At 39.5% G+C, this 22327-nt stretch overlaps 2 protein-coding genes across 3 annotated transcripts in view; one reads left to right on the forward strand and one right to left on the reverse strand.

Annotated features, from left to right (window-relative positions):
* CCDC58 (coiled-coil domain containing 58) overlaps positions 1-16550 on the reverse strand; it is a 35965-nt gene extending 19415 nt beyond the window's left edge. The window contains exons 1-2 of one of the 2 annotated variants that reach the window (XM_027845230.1): positions 16182-16550; positions 4123-4248 (exon numbers count right to left, since the gene is read on the reverse strand). In XM_027845230.1, coding sequence (XP_027701031.1) covers positions 4123-4248; positions 16182-16232 — 177 coding nt within the window. In that variant the 5' untranslated portion in view covers positions 16233-16550. Of the gene's footprint in view, positions 1-4122; positions 4249-15700; positions 15926-16181 lie in introns of those variants that run through there. The other variant, XM_027845231.1, reaches the window with a different exon arrangement.
* A 1046-nt stretch (positions 16551-17596) lies between these two features.
* Positions 17597-22327, forward strand: part of FAM162A (family with sequence similarity 162 member A) — a 41981-nt gene continuing 37250 nt past the window's right edge. The window contains exon 1 of the mRNA XM_027845272.1: positions 17597-17693. Coding sequence (XP_027701073.1) covers positions 17660-17693 — 34 coding nt within the window. The 5' untranslated portion in view covers positions 17597-17659. The remainder of the gene's footprint in view (positions 17694-22327) is intronic.

The raw sequence follows: 22327 nt of genomic DNA on the forward strand, positions 1-22327 counted from the left end.
CTTTTTCCCTTCCTCACCCTGCCTTTATAGTCCATGTTTTTTCCTCTGAATACCCTGCATTCATTTCTTTTTATATCATTTTCTCTTATTTTTGGGTGGGAAAGGGGGAAAGGGAGAAGCAGGAGATATTTGAAGGGTGCTGCTGGGTATACTTTCCAATGTCATCCTTTCCCTCCTCTCATCTTTCATTTTTTCTTCTCTTGGTGTCACCTAGTGGTAGGACTGAATAATCAGGATGTGTTGTGGTGATTGGATCCTCTGGATCCTGTGTCTAAATCTATTATTATTATCATTGTTTAATCCAGACCTGTAATCTAATTGGTGTAGGGAATTCCTGGTTAAGAAACTCTACCAATACAGATCTGCAACTGTTCTGCAATTTACACTCTTGGAGAGCTGTCGTGTAGCCCTGGGATGTTAGTGACTTGCACAGGGTCATACACCTAGTATGTGTCAGGTGGGACTTGAATTCAGGTCTTCTGGAATCCTCAGCACAGATGTCTCAATCCACTACATAGCACTGCTTCTCAATTATGTCTACATTTATATAAAATCAAGATATGAACAGCATATGCCCCACATCTTTCAGAACCCAGGAGTGTTGTATTTGTGTGAAACATCTGTAAGAGTACCTCAGGGGTCCCTGAGCAGGTAGGGACAAATGGATGACTGACACGCAAGAGTCAGGAAGAAATGCTGACAGATTCAAAGTACTGGAAATTGAGGAGATGGCCATCATTTGGGGGAATGGCTGAACAAGCTATGGTATATGATTGTGATGGAATACTATTATGCTTTAAGAAATGATGAGTAGGTGGACTTCAGAAAAACCTGGAAAGACTTGAATGAACTGATGCTGAGTGAAGTGAGCAGAACCAGCAGAACATTGTACACAGTAATAGCAACAGTGTAGGATGATCAACTATCATATACTTAGCTCTCCTCAGCAATACAAAAATCCAAGACAATTCCAAAAGACTCATTATGGAAAATGCTATCTACATCCGGAGAAAGAACTATGGAGTCTGAATGCAGACTGAAGCATACTATTTTAATTTTTTTTTCTTTCTTGTGATTTTTCTCTCTTTTGTTCTGATTCTTCTTTCACAACATGACTAATGTGGAAATATGTTTAACATGACTGTACATGTATAACCTATATCAAATTACTTGTTGTCTTGGGGAGGGTGGAGAGAGGAAAGGAGAAAAATTTGGAACTCAAAATCTTATAAAAGTGAATGTTGAAAACTATCTATCTTTACATGTAATTGGAAAAAAAAATACTATTAAGTGGAAAAAAAAAAAAAGAAATGCTCCTAGACCAAAAATTTTAAAAGCCAACAGGCTGGCCACAATAAGCAATTCAACCCTTTGAGAATTCTGTCATGTTGAAACTGCTATCATAGAAGTAAACGGCAATTATAAAAGGTCTGAACAGCTAAATGTGAGGAAATTTAAAAGGAAACCTAAGAAGGATTAAAAGATCTTATTAGCTGGTAAATGAAGCTCTGAATCAGAACACATAGCTGATACATACACAAAAACCTCACACACACCTGCATTCAGTCCCATAGATTCCCTCTCTTGCTCTCACCCATACTAGTGGTATCGTGTCATTTATTTAAGGACGTGGTATTGCAAGGCATTTTCAGATTCATATGGATAGATGTTAATTGTACAGATGTACATTTATGCAGATGAGTCCACAAATACACAAGAAAATGTATATGCAATTTATATAAACTTTACCCAAATTCAAATAACCACAACCATACACATTCACACGCACATAGCTAGCTTATCTTAAGTTATATCCCTCATGTAGCCTGACATGCATGGAATGACTAACTAGTAAATGTCACAGATGAAGAGAGCTATGAATTTTCCCTCTAGTACAGGGAGGGCTTTTAATTTTTTTTGGTATCACAGACCTCTTTGGCAGTCGGGTGAACATCTACAGACTTCTCAGAATAATATTTTTTTTTAATGCATAAAACAAAATAAATATGATTACAAGGGGAACCAATTATATTGGAATAAAGATATAATTTTTTCCCCTATCCAAGTTCCTGGACAACCTGAACCTTACCACAGCAACCTGCTTTAACATACAGGCAGAGTTGCAATTACAGGTTTCCTGAGCATTCATCCATGTCAACATAGCTTGTGGCCCAACACTTCGGGGCACCTCTCCCAAGTCCGCTCAGAGGCATCAGATAGTTTTGGAATTAGTGTTCTAGAAAAAGGATCATTTTCAGATCCCAAGATTGTTGAAGAAGTGTCAAGGACAATTCTGAGGTTAAGGAACTAAAAGGACGTTGGGAAAGTTGCAGCTGCTAGAGGGGTCAATTTCTTGCTCAAGTCAAGATGAATATTAGTATGGAAATACTGGCATAGGCACTTTGACTAAGAACTCTTCTCTAACCCAAGGCTACTAAGTACACAGACAGGTTGTGTGATAGAAAGAACACCTCATATGGGTTCAGAAGACACTTTAGTTTGGATATGCCACTGCCACTGTGTGACCTCGGACAAATAACTTCACCTAACCCTAAACTTAATATTTCGGGAAAATGAGGGGATGGGTTAAATTAATCCAAGGAACTTCTCCAGCTCTTCATCCTATGACACAATCAATGATGCCTACCGTCATGAAGGTAGTAGGCATTCCAGAAATTTGCTGACGACAAAGATATGCAGCACACACAAAGCCATGGTTAAGAGAAAAGATGGGTGGGCAACTAAGAGGTGCCAAGATAGCTAGATGGAAAAAGATAGGAATGGAAAGAAACAAAGCTTGTAGGCAGATGATTCTTATAGATTTAGCCCCCAAGATAATATGCAATAATTGTTCTTCCTTTTTTGGTAACATCTATGATTTCTTACATGTAAGGAGCTCACCAGTAAGGAATTTCCTCTACTAATATAAGTTTCACTACAACTTACAATCCTAGAAAACTGTTCAGAGCACTGAGAGGTAAAGTGATTTGTCCAGGGTCACACAGCCACCATGTGTCAGGGATGGGACTTGAATCTAAATCTTCCTGCTGGGCAGGCTGGCCATTTTGTTGAGCTACCTAGCAGCAATATGCAACAATTTCAATGTAAAAAAAGAACTAAAACTGTTGCAGTCAATGAAAACTAAATTCAAAATTAGGATTGTCCTTAATGACATCATGCAAGCAGAAAGTGCTTTCATAATTTTTAAAAAGATTTTGGTTTGTAAAGAAATGATACCTTCACTAAATTAAGTACTTCAAAGAAAAGGAAAAAGTTTGAAATAGAGCCTAAAATAAAAATGCAACTGGTTTTGCTGAAATCAAATTCAGCATAAAATCTAATAAAAAAGCTAGAAGGTAGTATTTCAAAGCATCATTTTTTTTTCTTTTGCTACTGTAAATATAGAAGAAGTTACTATCTAATTTTAATTTTGGTAGGGGCCCTCTAAACATGAATGTTCGGATGTCCCAGAAGTAGGTTACTTTCCTTTTTTACTATCTTGAGAGGACTCACATATTTGTTTGCTTTCCCCCCCATTGCTGAAATTTCTTTCTATGATGGGTGAGGAAGAAAATACAGGAAAAGGCAAGGAACTTCCATTTAACTTTTCTACCTCTCTGGCTTCTCATTCTTTCAAATGCCTTGCCATGCCAATTAAGCATTATTATGCTTAATATTAAATGTATTGAACTAAATACTTCCTATTATCGTTATCTAACTTTTAAAGTATGATTTGTCTATTCAGCAAGAATTTTAAGACCTTAGGGGAAAACCATGGAAAATTCCTTTCCTACTGCCAAAGAACACTAAAAAGTACAGCCATGATGAGGGCTGGATGTATAGGATGTAGAACAAATACTGTTCCAGTATCTCTATTTCCTCCAAACCACCACCAACTGGCTCTCATTTAGGAATTTATTTCTTCTTCACATTCCCAAAGTTTTCTTTGATTCATAAAGGGGGACCAGAATCTACTCTCAAGTATGGACAAGGAAGCTTGGAGACAGTTAAGTAGCATTGCACCCCCCACCCCAGCTGAATTAAATAATTCATTTCTTTCTTATTTTGCCTATAAGGGAAAGTTAAGAGAAACTCGAAAGGAGATCCAAAAGATACACTTACAGACTCATAAAGTTGTTTACAGGTTTTGCTGGCATCAATTTTTCCTGCAAAGGAAGCTGTTGGAACCGTAGTGTTTAATTCATGTACTATTCTGTCATCAATCGTCCTCATCACCTTGAGTAATTCCTATATGTATTTAAAAAATAAAAGAATAATAGTCTGAATGAAAAGTTAGAGAGCAAGTGAGCAATTAAAGCGACAATAATGCAAGGGGACATTTTGAATCCCTTTCTATCAGGGCTGGGAAAATTATGACAAGCAGAGGAAATATTTGTTATTGGGGGTGGGTGCTGTTTAAAGTTAGTGTAAGAGTTATACTTGATGATATCCCACTAAAATTCTGCTGATTGTGGCAAGGAGATAACCTGGGGTTTGGCAAAGGCTATGGCAGGAGAGTATTAGCTCTGGTAGGTCCTAGACCAACCTGAAAAGGCTTCAAGCCCAGGTCCAATGATGAATTATGGGTCTATCGTGCAAAGACCAAAGTCAACTGGCTGATTTTGGAGAAGTTCCTCACCAGGGTGGCTTCCTCGGGGTGATGATTTTGTTGGGCCACAGAAACTCTTGAAGACTAGTTACTGAGTTAGAAAGGTACTTCAAGCTTTGTTAGTAGAGGGGTATATCCATACCAACAAAATTAGAGATGGCTAAAGTACTGAAGTATATTTAATACTAGAATATGATTACCCCTGAAAGTATTTCAATCCCAAACTCTCTCTCTTAAACAGATTTTTTTTTTTAAAGACTTTTGTACTATATTATGGTTGGTTATTTATTTGATAATATGCTATGTCCTCTGGTCTCAACTTTTCATTCATTCTTCAGCAACCATACATTGTATCATGTCTGCTTTTAAAAATAAATATTGACCATAAGTCCATTTTTGTTTGCAGGGGAAAAACCTCCCCCACCTGCCTTAATTCTTAAAGCAATCAAAAGATAAGCTTGATCTAAAGACAAGTAAAATATCAGTACAAAAAAAGGCCTATTTAAAAATTCAAAAGATATCAGAGACTGCATTTGGTTGAAGAGGATTACCTCAATTTCTTCAAATTTTTTTGGCACCTATTCAAATAGCTGTCACTCTATGACATGCTGACAGGAAAGGGCAGAGAAGTGTTCTTCAAAGTTCTAAGGCAACAAATGGTCAAATGTCCCTCAATTCTCTCTGTCCAACTTCTGAAACACCCAGAAAGAAAATAAACTAAAAACCCAAAACACCAAGCTGAAACAAACATCAAACATATGGGACTGGAGAAGACCATAACAGCTAGCTAACAGTAAAAGCTAACATTTACAAAGCACTTTAAGGTTTGAGAAGCACTTTACAAATATTCTCTTGTTTGATCCTCACAACAACTGTGAGAGGCAGGTGTCATTATTAACCTCATTTTAAAGATGAAAAAGCTGAAACTGATGGAGGTTAAGTGACTTGCCCTGGGTCACATAGTTAGTGACTGTCTGAAGATGGATTTGAACACCCCCCCCCCCCCGAAGTGTTTAGATAATTTCACTTGCTAATCAACCACATTCCAAGTTCCTAGAAATTGGGAATGGTACTTAGAAATGTACTTGATAAGTTATCAATTATCCAACTTAACTTAAAAATACCTCCCTGAAGTTAATATCCTATTTGTGTCTTTCTCTTCACTGACAAATTTCTCAAGTGTCATTCACGTTTTGCCTGTTTCTCTAAATCAAATCTTTTTATACTCTGGAATCTGGACTCCATTCTTCAACACTTTATTAACACTTGCCAAGTCCAATGGCCTTTTCTCGGTCTTCATTATTATACCTGAAATAAACAGCCTCAGAAGGGCCAACAAATCCAAATCATTAAATAAAGGCTAGCTTACATTGTCTAAAAACCAAACTCCCAAATGAAGCCTGCTTATTGGCTTCAGAACTTTGGCTTACTCAATCACACTCTGTTCGTTTTTGCCTTTTAGACTTTGCTCACACCATTTTCTTGGCCTGGAATGACTTCCTCTAACCTTTGCCTATCCAAATCCTGTTTAACCTTCAATGCTTAAAAAATCCTCCTCTATGAAGACTGCCCTCATCAATTCAGCAGAGCATTAATATGGACTTTTAATTTCACTGAATTCATCTGAACACACATATTATCTCCATTTCTCATCTTTAATGAATCTTTTTCATCTTTTTTTCTGAATACAGTATTTATAGTCAGTACCATACTATAACAGTGCCTCCAATCCATGAAGTGTTTAAAAAACTTTTTCCTCACAACAACCCTTCGAATTAGGCAATTATTAATAAAATAGCAGGATCTCAAAATTGGAAAAAAGTAAGGGAAACTAGAAAGAGATTCAAAAGCTACACTTACAGACTTAGAAAGTTGTTTTCAGGTTTAACTGGCATTAATTTTCCCTGCAAAGGAAGTTATCAGAACTGGAGCGTTTAATTTCTGCACTATTCTTGTCCTTAATCATCCTCATCATCTTAGTTAACTGACCCAGAAGTCACTATGTATGGCCTGTACGATCTGTACATGTACTTCCTGTACAACATCCCAAACCAGTGGCTATCTCTCTTCTGTAGGAAGAGTTTCAGTGGTGGGAAAAAGGACTGTATCTCTCAAGACTTTCTACTTCTGGACAGATCTAACTTTTGTTAGGAAGTTTTTCCTCATATGGAGCTGAAATCTCCCTCTCTGCACCCACTCCTCCTAGTTCTGTCCTCTGAGCCAAATAAATCTACATGACAACGACATGGTGTCTCTATACCATAGACAGCACACTAGATCTGGAGTCAGAGGGTCTGGGTTCAAATCTTAGCTCTGCTCTCTGCTACATATGTGAACCACTGTGGGCCTCAGTCTGTCTCTCTCTCTCTCTTTTTTTTTAACTTGTAAAATAATAACAATAATACCTAACATTTATATAGGACTTTAAAGTTTACAAAACAGTTTACACATATCATCTCCTCACAAAGACCCTGTGAAGTGGGTGCTATTATTATCTCCATTTCATAGATGAGGGAACTGAGACTGAAAAAGGTTAAAGTTTACTTGCCCAGTACCACAATGCTAGTAAGTGTCTGAGACAGGACTGGAACTCAGGTCTTTCTGACTCCAAACCCAGCCTTCTACCCACTAATCCACCTAACCTCCTGTAAAATAAGAATTGGGCTAGATGATCTTTAAGGCCTCTTCTAGTTCTAAATCCTATAAAATACTTAACTATTATCAACTCTGTTTTCCCACTGAAGAAACTGAGGCCCAGAGAGAATAAGTAACCCAGTTTAAAAAAAAATTACAAAGATGCAGCATTGACTTCATCAAGAAGAGATAGTATCAGATTAACTTGATTTTTCTTTTTTAATTGGGTTACAAAACTGGGAGACTGAGGGAATGCTGTGGATATAATTTACCTAGATTTTAGCAAAGCATTTATTTGAGAGTCGCATTCTAGTCTTGTAAAAACTAGAGAGAGAGATCTGAACTAGAAGAGAGTACAATTAGACAGATTTGGAGCTGGTTGTGCAGCTAGACCCAAAGAATAGTCATTAACACTTCCATTTTAATCTGGCAGCTCTCCAATAGAATTTCCCAGGGACCTGTGCTTAATCCAGTCTTACTTAATATTTTAATTATTTAGTTAAAGGAATATATGATATGCTTCATAGAACTGTACAAGGCCCAAAACTGGAAGGGATATCTAAACCACTGAATTAAAGAATCATGATACAAAAATATCTTGACAGGTTAGAATATTGGGCTATATTGAGTAAGACTATTTGCATGCATGTATGTATGTATATATGTGTATGTTTGTATATGTGTATCATCAGTGACGAATGTGAATTCTTACACATGTGTTCAAAAGATCAACTTCACAAGACAGGGAAGGTTTGACTAGACAGCAGTTCATTTGAGAAAAATCTGAGAAAAATACAACAAATTCAATACAAGTAAAGCACATGATATGGCAGGAAAGAAAGCTAATGCCTCCCTAGGTTGTATTAAGGTAGGCATAAAAGCCTTGGTCAGACATTTAGAGTATTGTGTTCAGTTCTGGGAACATTTTTTGAAGGACACTGGTAAGCTGGAAAGCATACAGAGGACAATCAGAATGATAAAAAGCCTCTAGTTCATGTAATATGAGGATTAGGGTATTGAGTCTGGAGAAGGGAGTCATGACTGCTATCTTCAAGTACCATAGAGATTGCTCTGCTTGGTCCTCAGGAGGCAGAAGCAGGAGCAAAGGTTAGAAGTCGCAAAAAGGCAAATTTAGGGTTAATGTAAGAAAGTGGAATGGGCTATCATGGGAGACAATGGTTTCCCTCTCACTGGAGGTCTGCAGGGTGCCCACTTGTCAGGCATACTGAAGAAGGAATTCTTGTTGGGGGATGGGATGAGTTGAACCACAAAGCCACTAAGCAACCTTTCCAACTTTGAAATTCGGAGTTTCTATTTGGATTTCTGGACCTCAGCTTAAAATACAGGAATGAAGAACTTTTCACCAGGGATGGGGTATATAGAAGAGATCTAGTAAAAATCTGCCTGGAGTATTACAAATCTCATCTAAAGGACTCTAAATTGAAAGGTGAAAAAGGTAGGAGAAAATAGTCACTGATTCCATTTATACCAAACCAGATAACATAGAAAGTAGCTAAATACAGGAGAAGGGCATCTCAGTAGGAAAGACCACAGAGATCCACATGAACTATGGAACTGATGACTACTCTTCTAAGGTTTTGGATTATTGTAAGTCTTTCCCCTTTTATGTCCCTAGAACTTCTCAAACACTAGCAGTATAAAAAGCACCTGACTCGAATGCTTACAACTACTTAATTCTAGGCAGCATAATTCAGTGAAGTACGATACATCTGCAATCATACAACATGGGTTTGACTGCCAGTTGCTAGTTGTGCCACCTTGGGAATGTCACTCACCCCATCCTTGTCACAGCTTCTACATCTGTAAAATAAGGAGTGTGTAATCAACTGAAGGCGCTAATGTGTTCCTATTTTAAGGAAAACCATTATGAGGAAATCTTAATTTACAAAAACAACTCATGGAAATTATCCTTTAAAAAACGGCATATATACTATAAGACTATGAAGAATTGATGTTACACTAAAATATATAATAGCTACTAAATGCTTTATTTGGGTTTTTTAAATGAAACTTCTAAAAGTTTAAAAAGAAACTTTTAAAAGCTTGGAGAGATGGTCTTAAAGCAGAAGGAACATCTATCTTGAGCTAGAGGAATCAAAGACAGAATTTTAATACCTATGGATGCATAATTTGCTTCTTTCTCCCATACCTTCAGACACAAAAGCTAGAGCAACTTGAGATCTGTACCTCCAATTGCCTGCATCATATCCTTTCCACCTCCACTCTGTATCTTAATACTTCCTCAAACTGAGCTTATTACATTCCCTCTAAATTCATTCTGCTTTCTGACTTTCCTATTTTCACCATGGGTCTTTGGTGTTATTTCTGACTCACCCTTCTCCTCTACATTCACTTATCCTATCATTTCCAAAGCTAGACTGGTTCTGTCTGTGGTAGCTTTCTTCTCTGCCCCTTCAGCTTTATGGCCAGCACCCTAGTACAGGCCTTTATTACAACCATACTGAACTAGAGCAATAGTTTCCTAACAAGACCTCGGGCTTTCATCTTTTTCCTCCTCCAACCCTTCCTTTATGCTTATCTTCCTTATATCTGTAAGAAGCATATTTGAAGATATTTCCATATATGATGTCTTTGTATCTGGCCCTGTTACTCTTCTCAAAATACACTAATTTCCTATTGTCTAAACTAGTAAATCTCAAATTGCCTGCCTGACATTCAGAACCCTCCACAATCTGCTACTACCCTACTTTTACAACTTTACTACTCTTACTTTTATCTTCCATATATACAATCCAAACAGCAGACTACAAGGCATACCCTGTACATGCTTTCCTATCTCAGTACCTTTGCTTATAATAAAAATCAATCAGGTAGGGGAAGGCAAATTTTTTTGGGGCCATCTTTTGTCTCAATTCTTACCTAGTCCTTAGTCATTGAAGGAATATTGCCTAAAGAGAGACAGAGACAGAGACAGAGAGACCTGGGAAAGACCTTAATTTGGAAAGACCCACGTCACCCATCGCATTCTGGGTCATCACCAGTCATCTTGACTTTTGTTTTTGCTACTGGACTTTGATGACTCTGGAGGACAGAGTGAGACTGACAACTTTTTGCGACCCCTCCTCACTTGAATCCAATTTACCTCAAGTCAAAACATCACACTCATGATGTTATTTGTCGTTTTCAAGAACGAAGGACAAACAACAAGCTGTTTATGTTGTTCCGAATGTTCAGAATGTTTCCTCTTCCTCTCTCCCTGCAATATTTTCATCCCTCTTTTAAAGACCAACTCAAGGCCTACTTCTTCCATGAAGCCTTCCTCCCCAGCCAGTAATGATATTTTTCTTATCAGGCATAATTTTATTTGCAACTCTCCCGAACTTTTCATTGAAAAACTTTCATTGAAAAGAGCAATTAGTAAGAGCAACTGCAGTAAATAATGTCTAGGCTCTGGAAGGGAGGTAATATTTGGATAACATGGTCCTTTTCCTCAGAGAGCTTTCAGCATAAGGGGAAAATAATACAAAAAAACACAAACACGTTAAGGAGCTGCAAGATACTGTTCTATAAGATCTGAAGGAGGAAGATAATTACTGGCAGGAGATGTAAAAAACATTCCCATAAGGAGAAGTTAGCATTTGATTTGGCCTTTAAAGGATTTATACCAAAGTATAAATAACTGATATTCCCTCCATTTTTGGTTTGATAGCAAAGGGATTACAGCCCATTGGTTAAGACAGGAATTGAGGGGTCATAAAAAGGGAAAGCTGGGAACCCCAATTCCTCTACTTTCCAAATCTGCCTAAGTTCAGTCTTGATACTTTCAACTCTCTTTGCACAATTACATGTATTTGAGTATTTTTACCTCCTTTCTAGCAACAATACATATGGAACAAAGAGAGAACACAAATTAGTATGTAGAAAGTGCTTCTTGGTTTTTATTGTGTGTTATATCTTTAAGGATATATGTGCGGAAAGTGTAGTGGAAAGATAAGTGGTAAGGGAAGTCACAATATAGCACTCTCACATACTAACTTTATGAGTTGGCCAAGACAACTTCTTTAGGCCTCAGTCTCCTCATCTAGAAAATTAGAGAGTTGGATTAGATGATCTTCATATCACTACCTTCGACTCTAAAATCTCAAAATTCTTGTTAAAATGAAGGTATTTGTATATCTGTGAATTTGTATTTGTCTGAGAGTGGATGAGGCTTTGTCATTAGTTCTATTCACATGATAGGAACTCAAACTGAACCTCAGAGTTATCTTTAAATCTTTCCTCACTTCCTTCTCAGAGTTTACATACTAAGGAAGGCCCTAACTAGAAATGGTTTCGTCCTTGCTTTTTTTAACTTTGCTTTTCTTATCCACAAAACACCCCAATCTTGGTAATGATCCTTCAACTGGTAATATTTTATGGAAATGATATTTTATAGATAACCAGAAACATTGGAGAAATAATTTCTTTTTAAAAAGATTATTAGCAAGAATACTATGGCAATGATTAAGTCATTGACTATTCAATGACAAGTAAACTGAATGTGGGTCATCAGCACAGTATATCAGAATTGCTTTATTATCATGGAAATTTATTACTCTCACATTATAGAAAAGGTTCAGTTCAATTCAACAATTGCCTATCAGTGCCTACTATCAGTGCTAGGAGTTGGGAATACAAAGACAAAAATGAAAAAAATTCCTGTTCTCAAAGAGCTTACAATCTCTAGAAAGAAGCAACAGGTATACAGATAAGTAAATACAAAGTAAACACAAAGTAATTATGAGTCAATCCCCAACAACTGGTGATAATCAAGAAAAGCCTTTTTGCAGGAGCTGGCAACTGAAGAGTCTTGAATGGAGTCTAAAAGGTGAGGAGAGAGAATTTTGCAGGAATGGGGAAGGCCTGTGGCAAGGGCATGGGAATGGTAGGTGGAATGTTTTCTATGGGGAATGGGGAAGTAATGCTTAGAAAGCAGGACACAGACTCAGTAGATAGAGATAGAAGATTAAGAGGGACAAGCTCTACCCCAATAAGAGATAAAATCAAGGGCACAAGTAGATGAGTTGGCCTTATGTAGAAGAACCATATTTTCTTCTGCGACTGGATTAAAGGAGAGAACTGAGAATAATATTGAGGGGATCTGAGCTTTAGAGATCATCGAGTCTAGAACCATCACTTTATAGATGAGAAAACTGAGGCCCCAAGAGATAAGTGACTTGCCCAAAGTCATTCTAGAAGCCAGGATTCAAATCCACGTTTTCTGACTCCAAATTCAGTTAATTCTACTCTACCACATTGGAATACAGGGGGAAGAAGTATAAGTGAATTGTAGTAACCCTAAAGAATTTTTTTAAATAAAGTTCCAAAGTTATAGCACTGGAAGGGAATTTAGAGATTATCTAATCCAATCCCCTTTAATGAATGAGGAAACCAAGGCTGAGGGAGGTGAAGTCAAACTGCTCAAGTTCATAACTAGAATAATGTCCTTCCTTTTTATGTTTTTTCATGTCCTGAAAGAATAAGAGAATTTTGATGAAAAACAATGTTGCAACACACCTGTTGCTTATAAAATGGAAAATTTCATAAACTTTTAAAAATATTAACTATTTTTAAAAATTCATAATAAAAGGACATCCCAAACCATAGAATGCAAACTCCTTGACTGAAGGAACTAATTCATTTTTAACTGCTGCATTCATAGTACTTAGCATAAAGCTTTATGCACTGCAGGTAGTTTTAGACCTCCCCTACTGAGTACCCTATCATGAGGGTTTTTCTTGTAGAAGTCCCAGGAATGTTGTAATGGTGTAAATTAGACTGACACCTGTGTCCCTTCCAGATTTTAGATTCTTGGTTCCTACAGAAAGTCAACACATGTTTCAAGAACCTAGAATTTTGGAAAAGTAGGACAGAACCTCTGGCTTAAGATCGCTAAAATGTCTGGACTAGGGAAACCTGGTTGATCTGGGTATAGAGAAGTCACAAGTTTGCTTGGAATGTGTCAGTCAACTTTACACAAGAAAACAATTTTTAAAAACAGGTAGTACTCCTAGCTTAGTGACAATTCAAATCTAAATGTATAACACAAGAGATCAGATGAAAGGGTAAACAAACCTATAAGGAGAGAAGGTAAGTTAATAATATTATTTTCTTATACAAAGAGCAACACATTGAATTGGTTCAGCCATTCTGGAGAGCAGTTTAGAACCATGCCCCAAAACTTTTAAACTGTGCCTGTCATTTGACCCAGCAATACTGCTACTAGGTTAACACTCCCAAAGAGATTTAAAAAAAAAAAAAGAGGAAAAGGACTCCTATCTATAAAATATTTATAGGTCTATTTATCCTGGCAAAGAATTGGAAACCGAGTTCATTAGTTGAAAAGTGGCTGAAGACGTTATGGTATATGGTTGTGATGGAATACTATTGCGCTGAAAAAAAAATAATGAGAAAAGTTTCAGACAAACTCTGGGAAAACTTGTACAAACTGATGCAGAGTTGAGGTAAGAAGAATCAAGAAAACAATTTATAATAACAATATTGTAAAGACAAAAAACTTTGAAAAACGTGGGAACTCTGATCAACCATGATTCTAAAGGATACATTAAAAAGCATGCTGCCCACCTCCTGATAGAGAGGTGGTGTTCTCAGAGTGAAGACTGAGACATTGCTATTGTCAGAAGGTGGTTCTGATAACATAGTGGCAATGTCAGGCGCTTGGTAGTCAAGTGACCTGGGTCTAGTATTAGTTCTGCCACTAAACAGCAGTATGACCTTGATCAAAGCATTTCACCATCCAGGGCCCTAGTTTTCTCACCTGTAACATGAGGAAGGCTGAATCTGATGAAGATAAATCAAACTCTGCCAGACTATGCTCACATGACATATTTACATGAGGACCAGTTTTAAGAAAATGACCATGGCTAAGAAATCAGTTAAGAGAAGACACTTGTAATGGAGGGTGAAACACGTAAATTTTGGATGACTTAGGAAAACAAAGTGGCATATAATCTGTAAAAAATGACCTGCAAAGATCATTTCCATCTGTATACTAAATGTATACACTGTGGATAGTTTGCCTCAATTAGGAAAACTTGGGTTTCAAGTTATGCCTCCAACACATAATGGCTGGATGATTGCCAATTACTTAAGCTTATCAAGTATTCCCTGGGCAACTTTCAAAGGCTATAAATTGCAAAACAGTTACCTATGCCTGTTGACTGATAGAATATCCTCACCTTAAAGTTCCCTACACCAATGAAATCACATATGCAAAATATCAAATCTTATGTTTAGTAGAATAATCACTTCAACTACATGTCCTACTGAAACTGGATCATTGATATCTTCTTAAGATGTATGGATGGAATAAGCATTTATTACAAGCTTGAACTCGGGTCCTTCCTGACTCCAGGCTGGATTCAATCCATTGTGCCACCCAGCTGCCTCCGGCTCTAGTGAAAGGCCTTAAGTGTCTGATATGCAAAATACAGGGGTGGCCCCAAACGGCCTTCAAGGACAAGTCCACTTCTAGTATTGTACAAGATATAAGACATTAATATTTCATGTATTGGGTACCTAAACTTAGGCCTAATACGAAATTTTCTTTAGCAAGACCAGATTACTCTGAAATCTCAAATACTTGAATAAACATTTACCTTTAGAGTAGGTTTCCATGTACATGGAAAATGTGGTTAATCACTGTGGGGAGTAAAGGATTTTAAAATATCCCCCTCCCCCCCAAAAGTCCACATAATTATGAAAACTGTCATTAGAATGCATGTTGAGTTTAAATAAACAACTATATTTTCCTTCCATAATTGGACACCCTCTGCAGTGTATTCCAAAATTCCTTCATAATGCTAGAGTTATCTGGATCTGCTCTGGGATTTAATCTTACAGGTGGCTTTTTTTTCTCTTCAGTCTATTTTAACTTTTTTCTCTAGCGGGACAAAAGGCATTGGTAGGGCTCCAGTGTAGGTTTCTGAAGGTTTTCCCTCCCAAGCATTCATCTCTTTGGCTTGTAAAAACAAACTTCATAAAAATTCCCGGGGAGGGGATCCAAAATTCAATTTTCGGTTCCACTTGAATTGCACGTTTTAACTTGGTTGCCAGTGAGCACCAGAAGACACACACAGCTATCCCCAAACTGTAACACCCTCAACCTCCCCCCCCCCCCCCCCAAACGGGGGGGGGGGGGAGAAGAGAGAGAGAAGCGGAGGGGAAGATGGAGACGGAGAGCTAACTGGTACCAAACTCAGACAAACCTGCTTCCCAAACTGGTACTAAACACACGCACATACATAACTAGAACCAAACTCAGACACAGACATACAGACAAACACACCCAAAGTGGTAAACAGAGAGAGGGAGGGAGAGAAGGAGGGAAGAAGGGAGACAGGAAAACAGCATGAGACAGACACTAGACAACCCCCCCCCGCGAACACGTGTCTACACTCGCGCACACACACTCACTCTTTCTCGGTGTGTATCCCTCTCTTCTCTCACCACCTGCACGGTACTGCTCCTCCCTCACTAGCCAGGCGGGGATGGGGGTGGGGGGCTGGGAGACCAGACCAGGCGGTGTTCTCAGGGTCACCCCCATTCATTCCGCGCCGGGTCCGAGGCTACCACTCCTGGGGGATGGGACCTTTTGCTGTTCCCCACGGGGGCCCAGAGCCACCAGCTGCTCCGGCCTCCCCGTGTCCCCGGTCCCGAGCTGAGAGGAGCTCGCAGCAGGCGGGGACCGGGGCCGCGTGGCAGGGGACCCCGCCCCCCCTCACCCCTCGAGCGGCGTCCTCGCCCCTCCGTGACCTCCAAGGGCCCTGAGGAAAAGGGCCTCTCACTCCGCTCCTCCGCCCGAGCAGAACCCGGCTCACTCCCCCGGCCCAAGCGGGAATACGGGCCCCGCGGGCCTGGGAAGTTGGGGTGCGCTGGGCGCAAGGGGGCCTCTCACCTGAAACTCTGCGATCTCCTCACAATTCACTCCACCACTGGGCGCCGACATATTGGACAGGCGCGAGGACCCCGGCGGAGGCCAATCACGGAGGAGCGAGGCTGTCCGAAGCAAAGCCTGAACAGAAATAGCCTGGGATGGGGCAGAGAAGCTCAACTCGAGGAAGGCGTTTTTTCTTATTGTAGACTCCCTTCTCCTGTCTTCTCATCTCTGGCTCCTCCTTTCTCTCTTTTCCCCACGCTACTCCTAATTCTATCTATCCTCACCCTTGTCCCACTTCATTGTTCACCTCTGGATGGCCTTGACTTTGGTTCAAGGACTGGACTGCTGTGAGAAATACGTTTTAAAAGTGACGGAATCAAAAAGTTAGTTGAATCCTTTAAAAAAAAAACTAGGAGTAAATGTCAATGTATATTATACATAACATGAAAAGTATGCTGTTGGATCTTCTCCACTCCCCAATGCTGGGGAAGACCACTATAAGACAATGCATAGGTTATTTATTCCTTAGTAATGGGACCCAATGGGCCATCCATGCGATTCAAGAAATTATAATCTTAAAAGTTGGAAAGGACATGAGCATCTAGTCCAGATGAAACATCAACCTTCCTCCTCTCTGATACTTTCCACTTCAATATATCTTCATCCTACCCTGAGAGCAGAGACTGTCTTTTGCCTATTTTTTGTATCTATTAGCACAGTGCCTGACACATAGTAAGCACTTAATAAATGTGAGAAAAGGTGTGGTAAACCTTGAAGCTTCCTGTAAATGTGAATTGTTCTCTTTAGCAGCATTGATGCAAATAAATTCAAAGAATGAGTAATCTGACTCCCTTGAAATTCCTGACTGTGCAGAACGTTTTTTGATTGCTTAAAGTCATAGAAAGCAATGCTAGAGCAGTCAGATCCTACTGTGTGCCTACTCTGTGCCTGGCACTGTGCTAAGGGCACAAAGAAAGGTAAAAGACAGTCCTTGCCTTTAAGGAGCTCGGAGTCTAAAGAGGGAGACAATATGCAAAAACTATGTACTAACAAGATATAGACAGAATAAACTGGAGACGAAACCAGAACCAAGGTATTCTGACTCTCAAGCTAGTGCTTTTTCCAGGATGCTGAAATCGTAGGAAACCCTTTATATGATCCATTTCTAAAAAGGCAGGTAGTGTGTGGAGAAGAGGGCAATTTAACAACAAAAATCACATCTTTTTAAATGAGCTTCAGGCACTAAGCACAAGTTAGAACCAACGACATAAGCTACGTGCCACAGAGGAGCAGCATAACCCAACCCAGAGGCCGATCCGCTCCCTCTTCCGTCCCCCGAGGGCACCACGTGGGTGGAGTGGGGCGGTGCTGGCGGTGGTGCAGGCAGCCCAGGCACCACGTCATTGGGTCCTTGATGACTTTGAGTGCCGGAGCCGGGCAGGTGGCAGCTGGCTGGGCTGCTCTGCGCAGGGAAGGACGTGCACTCACTGGCGGCCATGGGGAGCGTCCGCGGCCTGTGCCTGGCGGCGGGTGAGATCCCGGGCGGTGGCTGGGAAGGGGGGCGGACATGTAAACTCCCACCCCCACCCCCGGAGCCGGCCGTCCGACCTCAGAGGGCAGGGGAAAGGAGCTCCGGGGCCGGGGCCCTCCAAGACCCCTCCCCCACCCTTTCCGCCGGCCCCCGCCCCCACCCCGAGGGTCCCCCGCACGTGCTGAATCCGGGATGCAGCTGCTGCGCTGGGCAGGTGGTTTACTTTCTGCCTTCATTCCGCCCCTGTTAAGCAGGGGCTACGGGGGCAGAATAGCGCATACCGTTTGATGAGGTCCCCGAATCGTTTATTTTTTGCTTGACTTTTTCCGTGTTATCCGAGAAGGTTCTTTTAAGTGGGGGTTGGGTGGGGGGGAGGGGCGGCCTATCCAGAAATAACTTGATATAAAAACAAAAAGCCTTAATAAACTTTTTTTTTTTGAAAGACTGAAGGACTTGAATTCAGGAATCCAGGGTTTGAGTCTAGTTCGGTCACTTCTGGCAGTGTGACCCTAGGCTGGTCACTTCATCTATGCTCTTGGGTTGATGTTTTTGTGCTTGAATTAGATCTGTCTTATGAAGTTATTTTAAGAAAAGGTCATAAACTTTGAAGCTTCCTGTAAACGTGAATTGTTCTCCTTTGCTGGGTTAACAAATTAATTCAAGGATTAAGTGTTTTGACTTCCTTGAGATAAAAGAGCTGCATATACTCAAGTTAATTAATTAGATAAAAGAGCTGCATATGCTCAAGTTAATTAGATAAAAGAGCTGCATATACTCAAGTTAAGTATGTACAGTTCCATCTTAGGTAATAGAGGTTTTGTAGTCCAGGTAGATTCTGATCAAACCACATCTGGAGTCTTGTGTCCAGTCGTCAATGTCACATTTTTAGAGAGGCTTTGACAGACTAGCCAGTATAGAGGAAGACAACCAGGAAAACGATCAGAGGGAATAAACTATTTAATAAAAGAATTGCTTGTTGACCCAGAGGGAGAATACACTAGGAGAACATCACTATCATCAAGAAAAAGTAGACCTCTTATAGAACCACAGAGGAGATTCCATTTGTTGGAGAAGCTAGGTCAGAGAGTGGATAGAGCCCTGGGTTTGGAGTCAGGAGGACTTGAGTTCAGATTCAGCATCAGACACTTAACTAGCTGTGGGACCCTGGACAGGTCACTTAACTTCAATTTGCCCCAGTTTTCTCATCTGTAAAATGGGGATAATAACTATTTCCAGGGTTGTTGTGAATCTCAAGTGAGATAATATTCGTTGAGTGTGTTTAATATGCTGTATAAAATTAGACATTTCTCACTGCTAGAACTGCCCATTAATGGTTGCTTTTTGAATTAATGAGCTATCACTAACAGTGTTCCATCAGAGGTTCACTTGTCAGGGATGTTGTAGAGGAGACACCTGGTCTGTGACCAGGGTCACAGACAACTATTAAATATCTGAGTCCAGATTTGAACTCAGGAAAAGGAGTCTTCCTCACTTCAGGCCCAGTCTCTATCCACTGGGTCACCTAGTTGCCCTGAGATTTTATGAGGTAGTGAGGGAGAGAAAATGGCTGAATTTCCCAAATCTTATCTCACAAAAAAAAAACTGAAAAGCTAAATCAGTGGTGTCTAGTTTTTGGTGACAAATTTGGTAAGTGGCTTTAGAAATATGACTGTTCTTGTCCTAATGCCTCTGTTCCTTATGTAATTTGCCTTTGGGGTGTGTCCATGTAGACAGAGAGAGTAGCACATATACTTTTAAGTTGTTAGCTCTGAAAGAAATGATGTATTTAAAAATAAAAATCCTGGTAATGACATAATTTGGTCAGTTCTTTCTTGGTAGGAGGAGTGGTGTTGTTGCTGCATTGTTTAAAACTAATTAAGATAGAGAAATGAAAAGAGACTCTGATTTCTTAGAATAGATATAAAAAGGTAGAAACTAAAACTATTAAATGGGTCATTCTTTTGCCTGAAGAAACTCCCGAGTTCTAGAAGGGATTCTAGAGTCTCCCTTAAAACTCATTCTGTTTAGCAATAACCATTAAAGTGAGAGTACTACCAAACTTATTAAGCAATTTAGCATCATTTCCTTTTCTTCAGTGGAAATAAAGCCATAAACAATTATGACTTATGTATAAAAGTTTTATGGCAGATGTGGTGGCTTTGTAAACAGCTCTAAAATATCCTTTTTGACAGCTGACAACCTCAGTTAATCTTAAAGTAATAAAGCTGTTATTTATGTAGCCCTATAAGGTTTGCGAAGTGATTTGCATATATTCTTATTTGAGCCTAACCATGAGATATGAACTTAGCCTGGTCTTATCTCTTTTAAAAATAAGAAAAGTTAGGCTTGTAGCTAATTAGTGTTCGATAGGCATTTTGGACCACTGTCTACTACACCTTTACACCTCTCTCCTGCTGTAGTACTGCAACAGACCACAAACTTTGATCACAGACAATTCCCTATTCCTTTTTATTTTAGGTGAGCCTGACTCTCTGGTCATGTAATGCAAACACACCTGCAAAATTAATTTTAATGTGCTAATAACCTTAATCATTGAGAGGTGGAGGACCGTACGCCCAGGAACATCTGGTTTCCACTCTTGTCACTAGTAACTTAACACTTTGTGACTTCAGGGACAAGTCACTTAACGTCCTTTTGTCTAGAGGTCACACAGCTCCAATGCTGTAGGACGTATCTGCCAGCCAGACAATGGAGGAAACTTCCATACCAGGAGTTCCTATCTTGACTGTCACAGATCTTTCCTGCATTCATGTCATCTAGTCAAGGAAGTTACTAAGTACCTGGTTTTCCAGGACCGTGAGGGACTGGTCACTTGTGAGTATTGGAAAATATCATTGGTTTAGCTACAAGCATAACTGTTGCCTATCTCACAGCCTCATTCAGGGTACCTGAAACAGGACCTGACTTAATGTCTACCAAGAAACACTTATGGAACACTTGAGGACTTCCAGAAATAGCTAGGTGGTTTAGTGGATAAAGTGCTGAGTTCAAATTCTGCCTCAGACAGCTATATGACCATGGTCAAGTTACTTACCCTCTCAGCCTAGGTTTTCTCATCTGTAAAATAGGTATAGTAATAACTGCACAGAGTTGTGATTATCAGATGAGATAATATTTGTGAAATGCTTTGCAAACTTTAAAGTGCTGTATTTGCTTATTGTTTAGAATAATTAAGGCCAAAGCAATATCTTACTGCGGAGGCAGAAAGCTGCCTGAGTTTTGCTCAAGGACTATATTTTGGAGGAGAAGCTTTCTCCTTTTCTCATAAGCAGCACTTTCTCATACACTTGACGATCCATTCCCTGAACACCTGGAATATTATGTCCTTCCCTTCAACTCCTAGAATCCATAACTTCCTTCAAAGCTCAGTTCAAGTGTCATCTACTTGAGACCTTTCATGATTCCTCTTCTCCCTCCATCAGGTTGCTAGAGCCCTTGCAAGAAGTAAAAGTACTTTTAAGTATATTTGTTATTTATTAATAAGCATATTATAATAATGATAGCTAGTATTTATATAGTTCATGCTATATACCAAGTACTGTGCTAATAGCTTTACAAAGAGGTCGAATTTGATCTTTTGTTGTTGTTCAGTTGTGTCTGACTCAGTGACCCCCCATGGACCATAGCACACCAGGCCCCTCTATCCTCTGCTACGAAGTCTGTCCAAGTTCATGTTCGTTGTTTCCATGATACTCTATATCTATTTCATCCTCTGCCATCCTCTTTTCCTTTTGCCTTTGGTCTTTCATCAAAAGACCCCATCAGGGTCTTTTCTGATGAGTCCTGTCATCTTAAATAGAAATGGGGCCACTAAACTGTACATAAGGATCCTTTCCTATTGGCTACATATTGACTTAGTTTTAAAATGTAATGTTATCTATGTTTTATTGTACTTTTATGTATTTTTAAGAAATATTTCCCCATTACATTTTATAATTTGGGCCACATTTAATAAAATTTGGGCCATGGTTTGGGCCTCACTGGAGTGTTGTACTCGGTGGTGGTGTGTTTGATAACTTCTTGACTAGAGGAGTATCTCACTTAACCAGAATGCTGTGGGTGAAGAAGTTGTCTACGTGGGAGAAATCTTAGCATAATACTAGCTTTCCAGTCAGAGGACCTGGTCCAAATCCTGCCCCCTGAAGCTTGCTGGCTGTGTGAGGCTGAACAATTAACACTTATTTCCCTGGGTCTCAGTTTCCTCATCTGTAAAATGAGGAGGCTGAAGTAGATGGCTTCTGAGATTACTTCTCTGTGATCCCAATACTACAGATAACATAAAGTTGAAGCCCTTCAAAAGGGCTCTGATGTCCACTTGAATTTCAGGATTTGATACTTTTAAAGTTGAGGTGGAGGACATGCAGTTGTCTTGACCTAAGGGGCACCAGACCTGCTATCTTTCTGCAAAATTAATCATCAAAAGATTAAGCAGCTCTCTTCAAGCATTCATTTATTCAAAATTCAGTAACATTTAGCATATTGTATGTGTGTTGTAGACTAATTATGGGGAAGATGTAAAGATAAATAAGATGAGGTCTTTGCCTTTAAGATACCAGAAACTTTACCTCACTGATTATCATTGTTCAACTTGTTAGCACCATCTGAAACATTA

The sequence above is a fragment of the Vombatus ursinus genome, unplaced genomic scaffold (assembly GCF_900497805.2).
Source record: "Vombatus ursinus unplaced genomic scaffold, bare-nosed wombat genome assembly UNPS02014959.1, whole genome shotgun sequence".
In the NCBI taxonomy this organism is placed as follows: Eukaryota; Metazoa; Chordata; class Mammalia; order Diprotodontia; family Vombatidae; genus Vombatus; species Vombatus ursinus.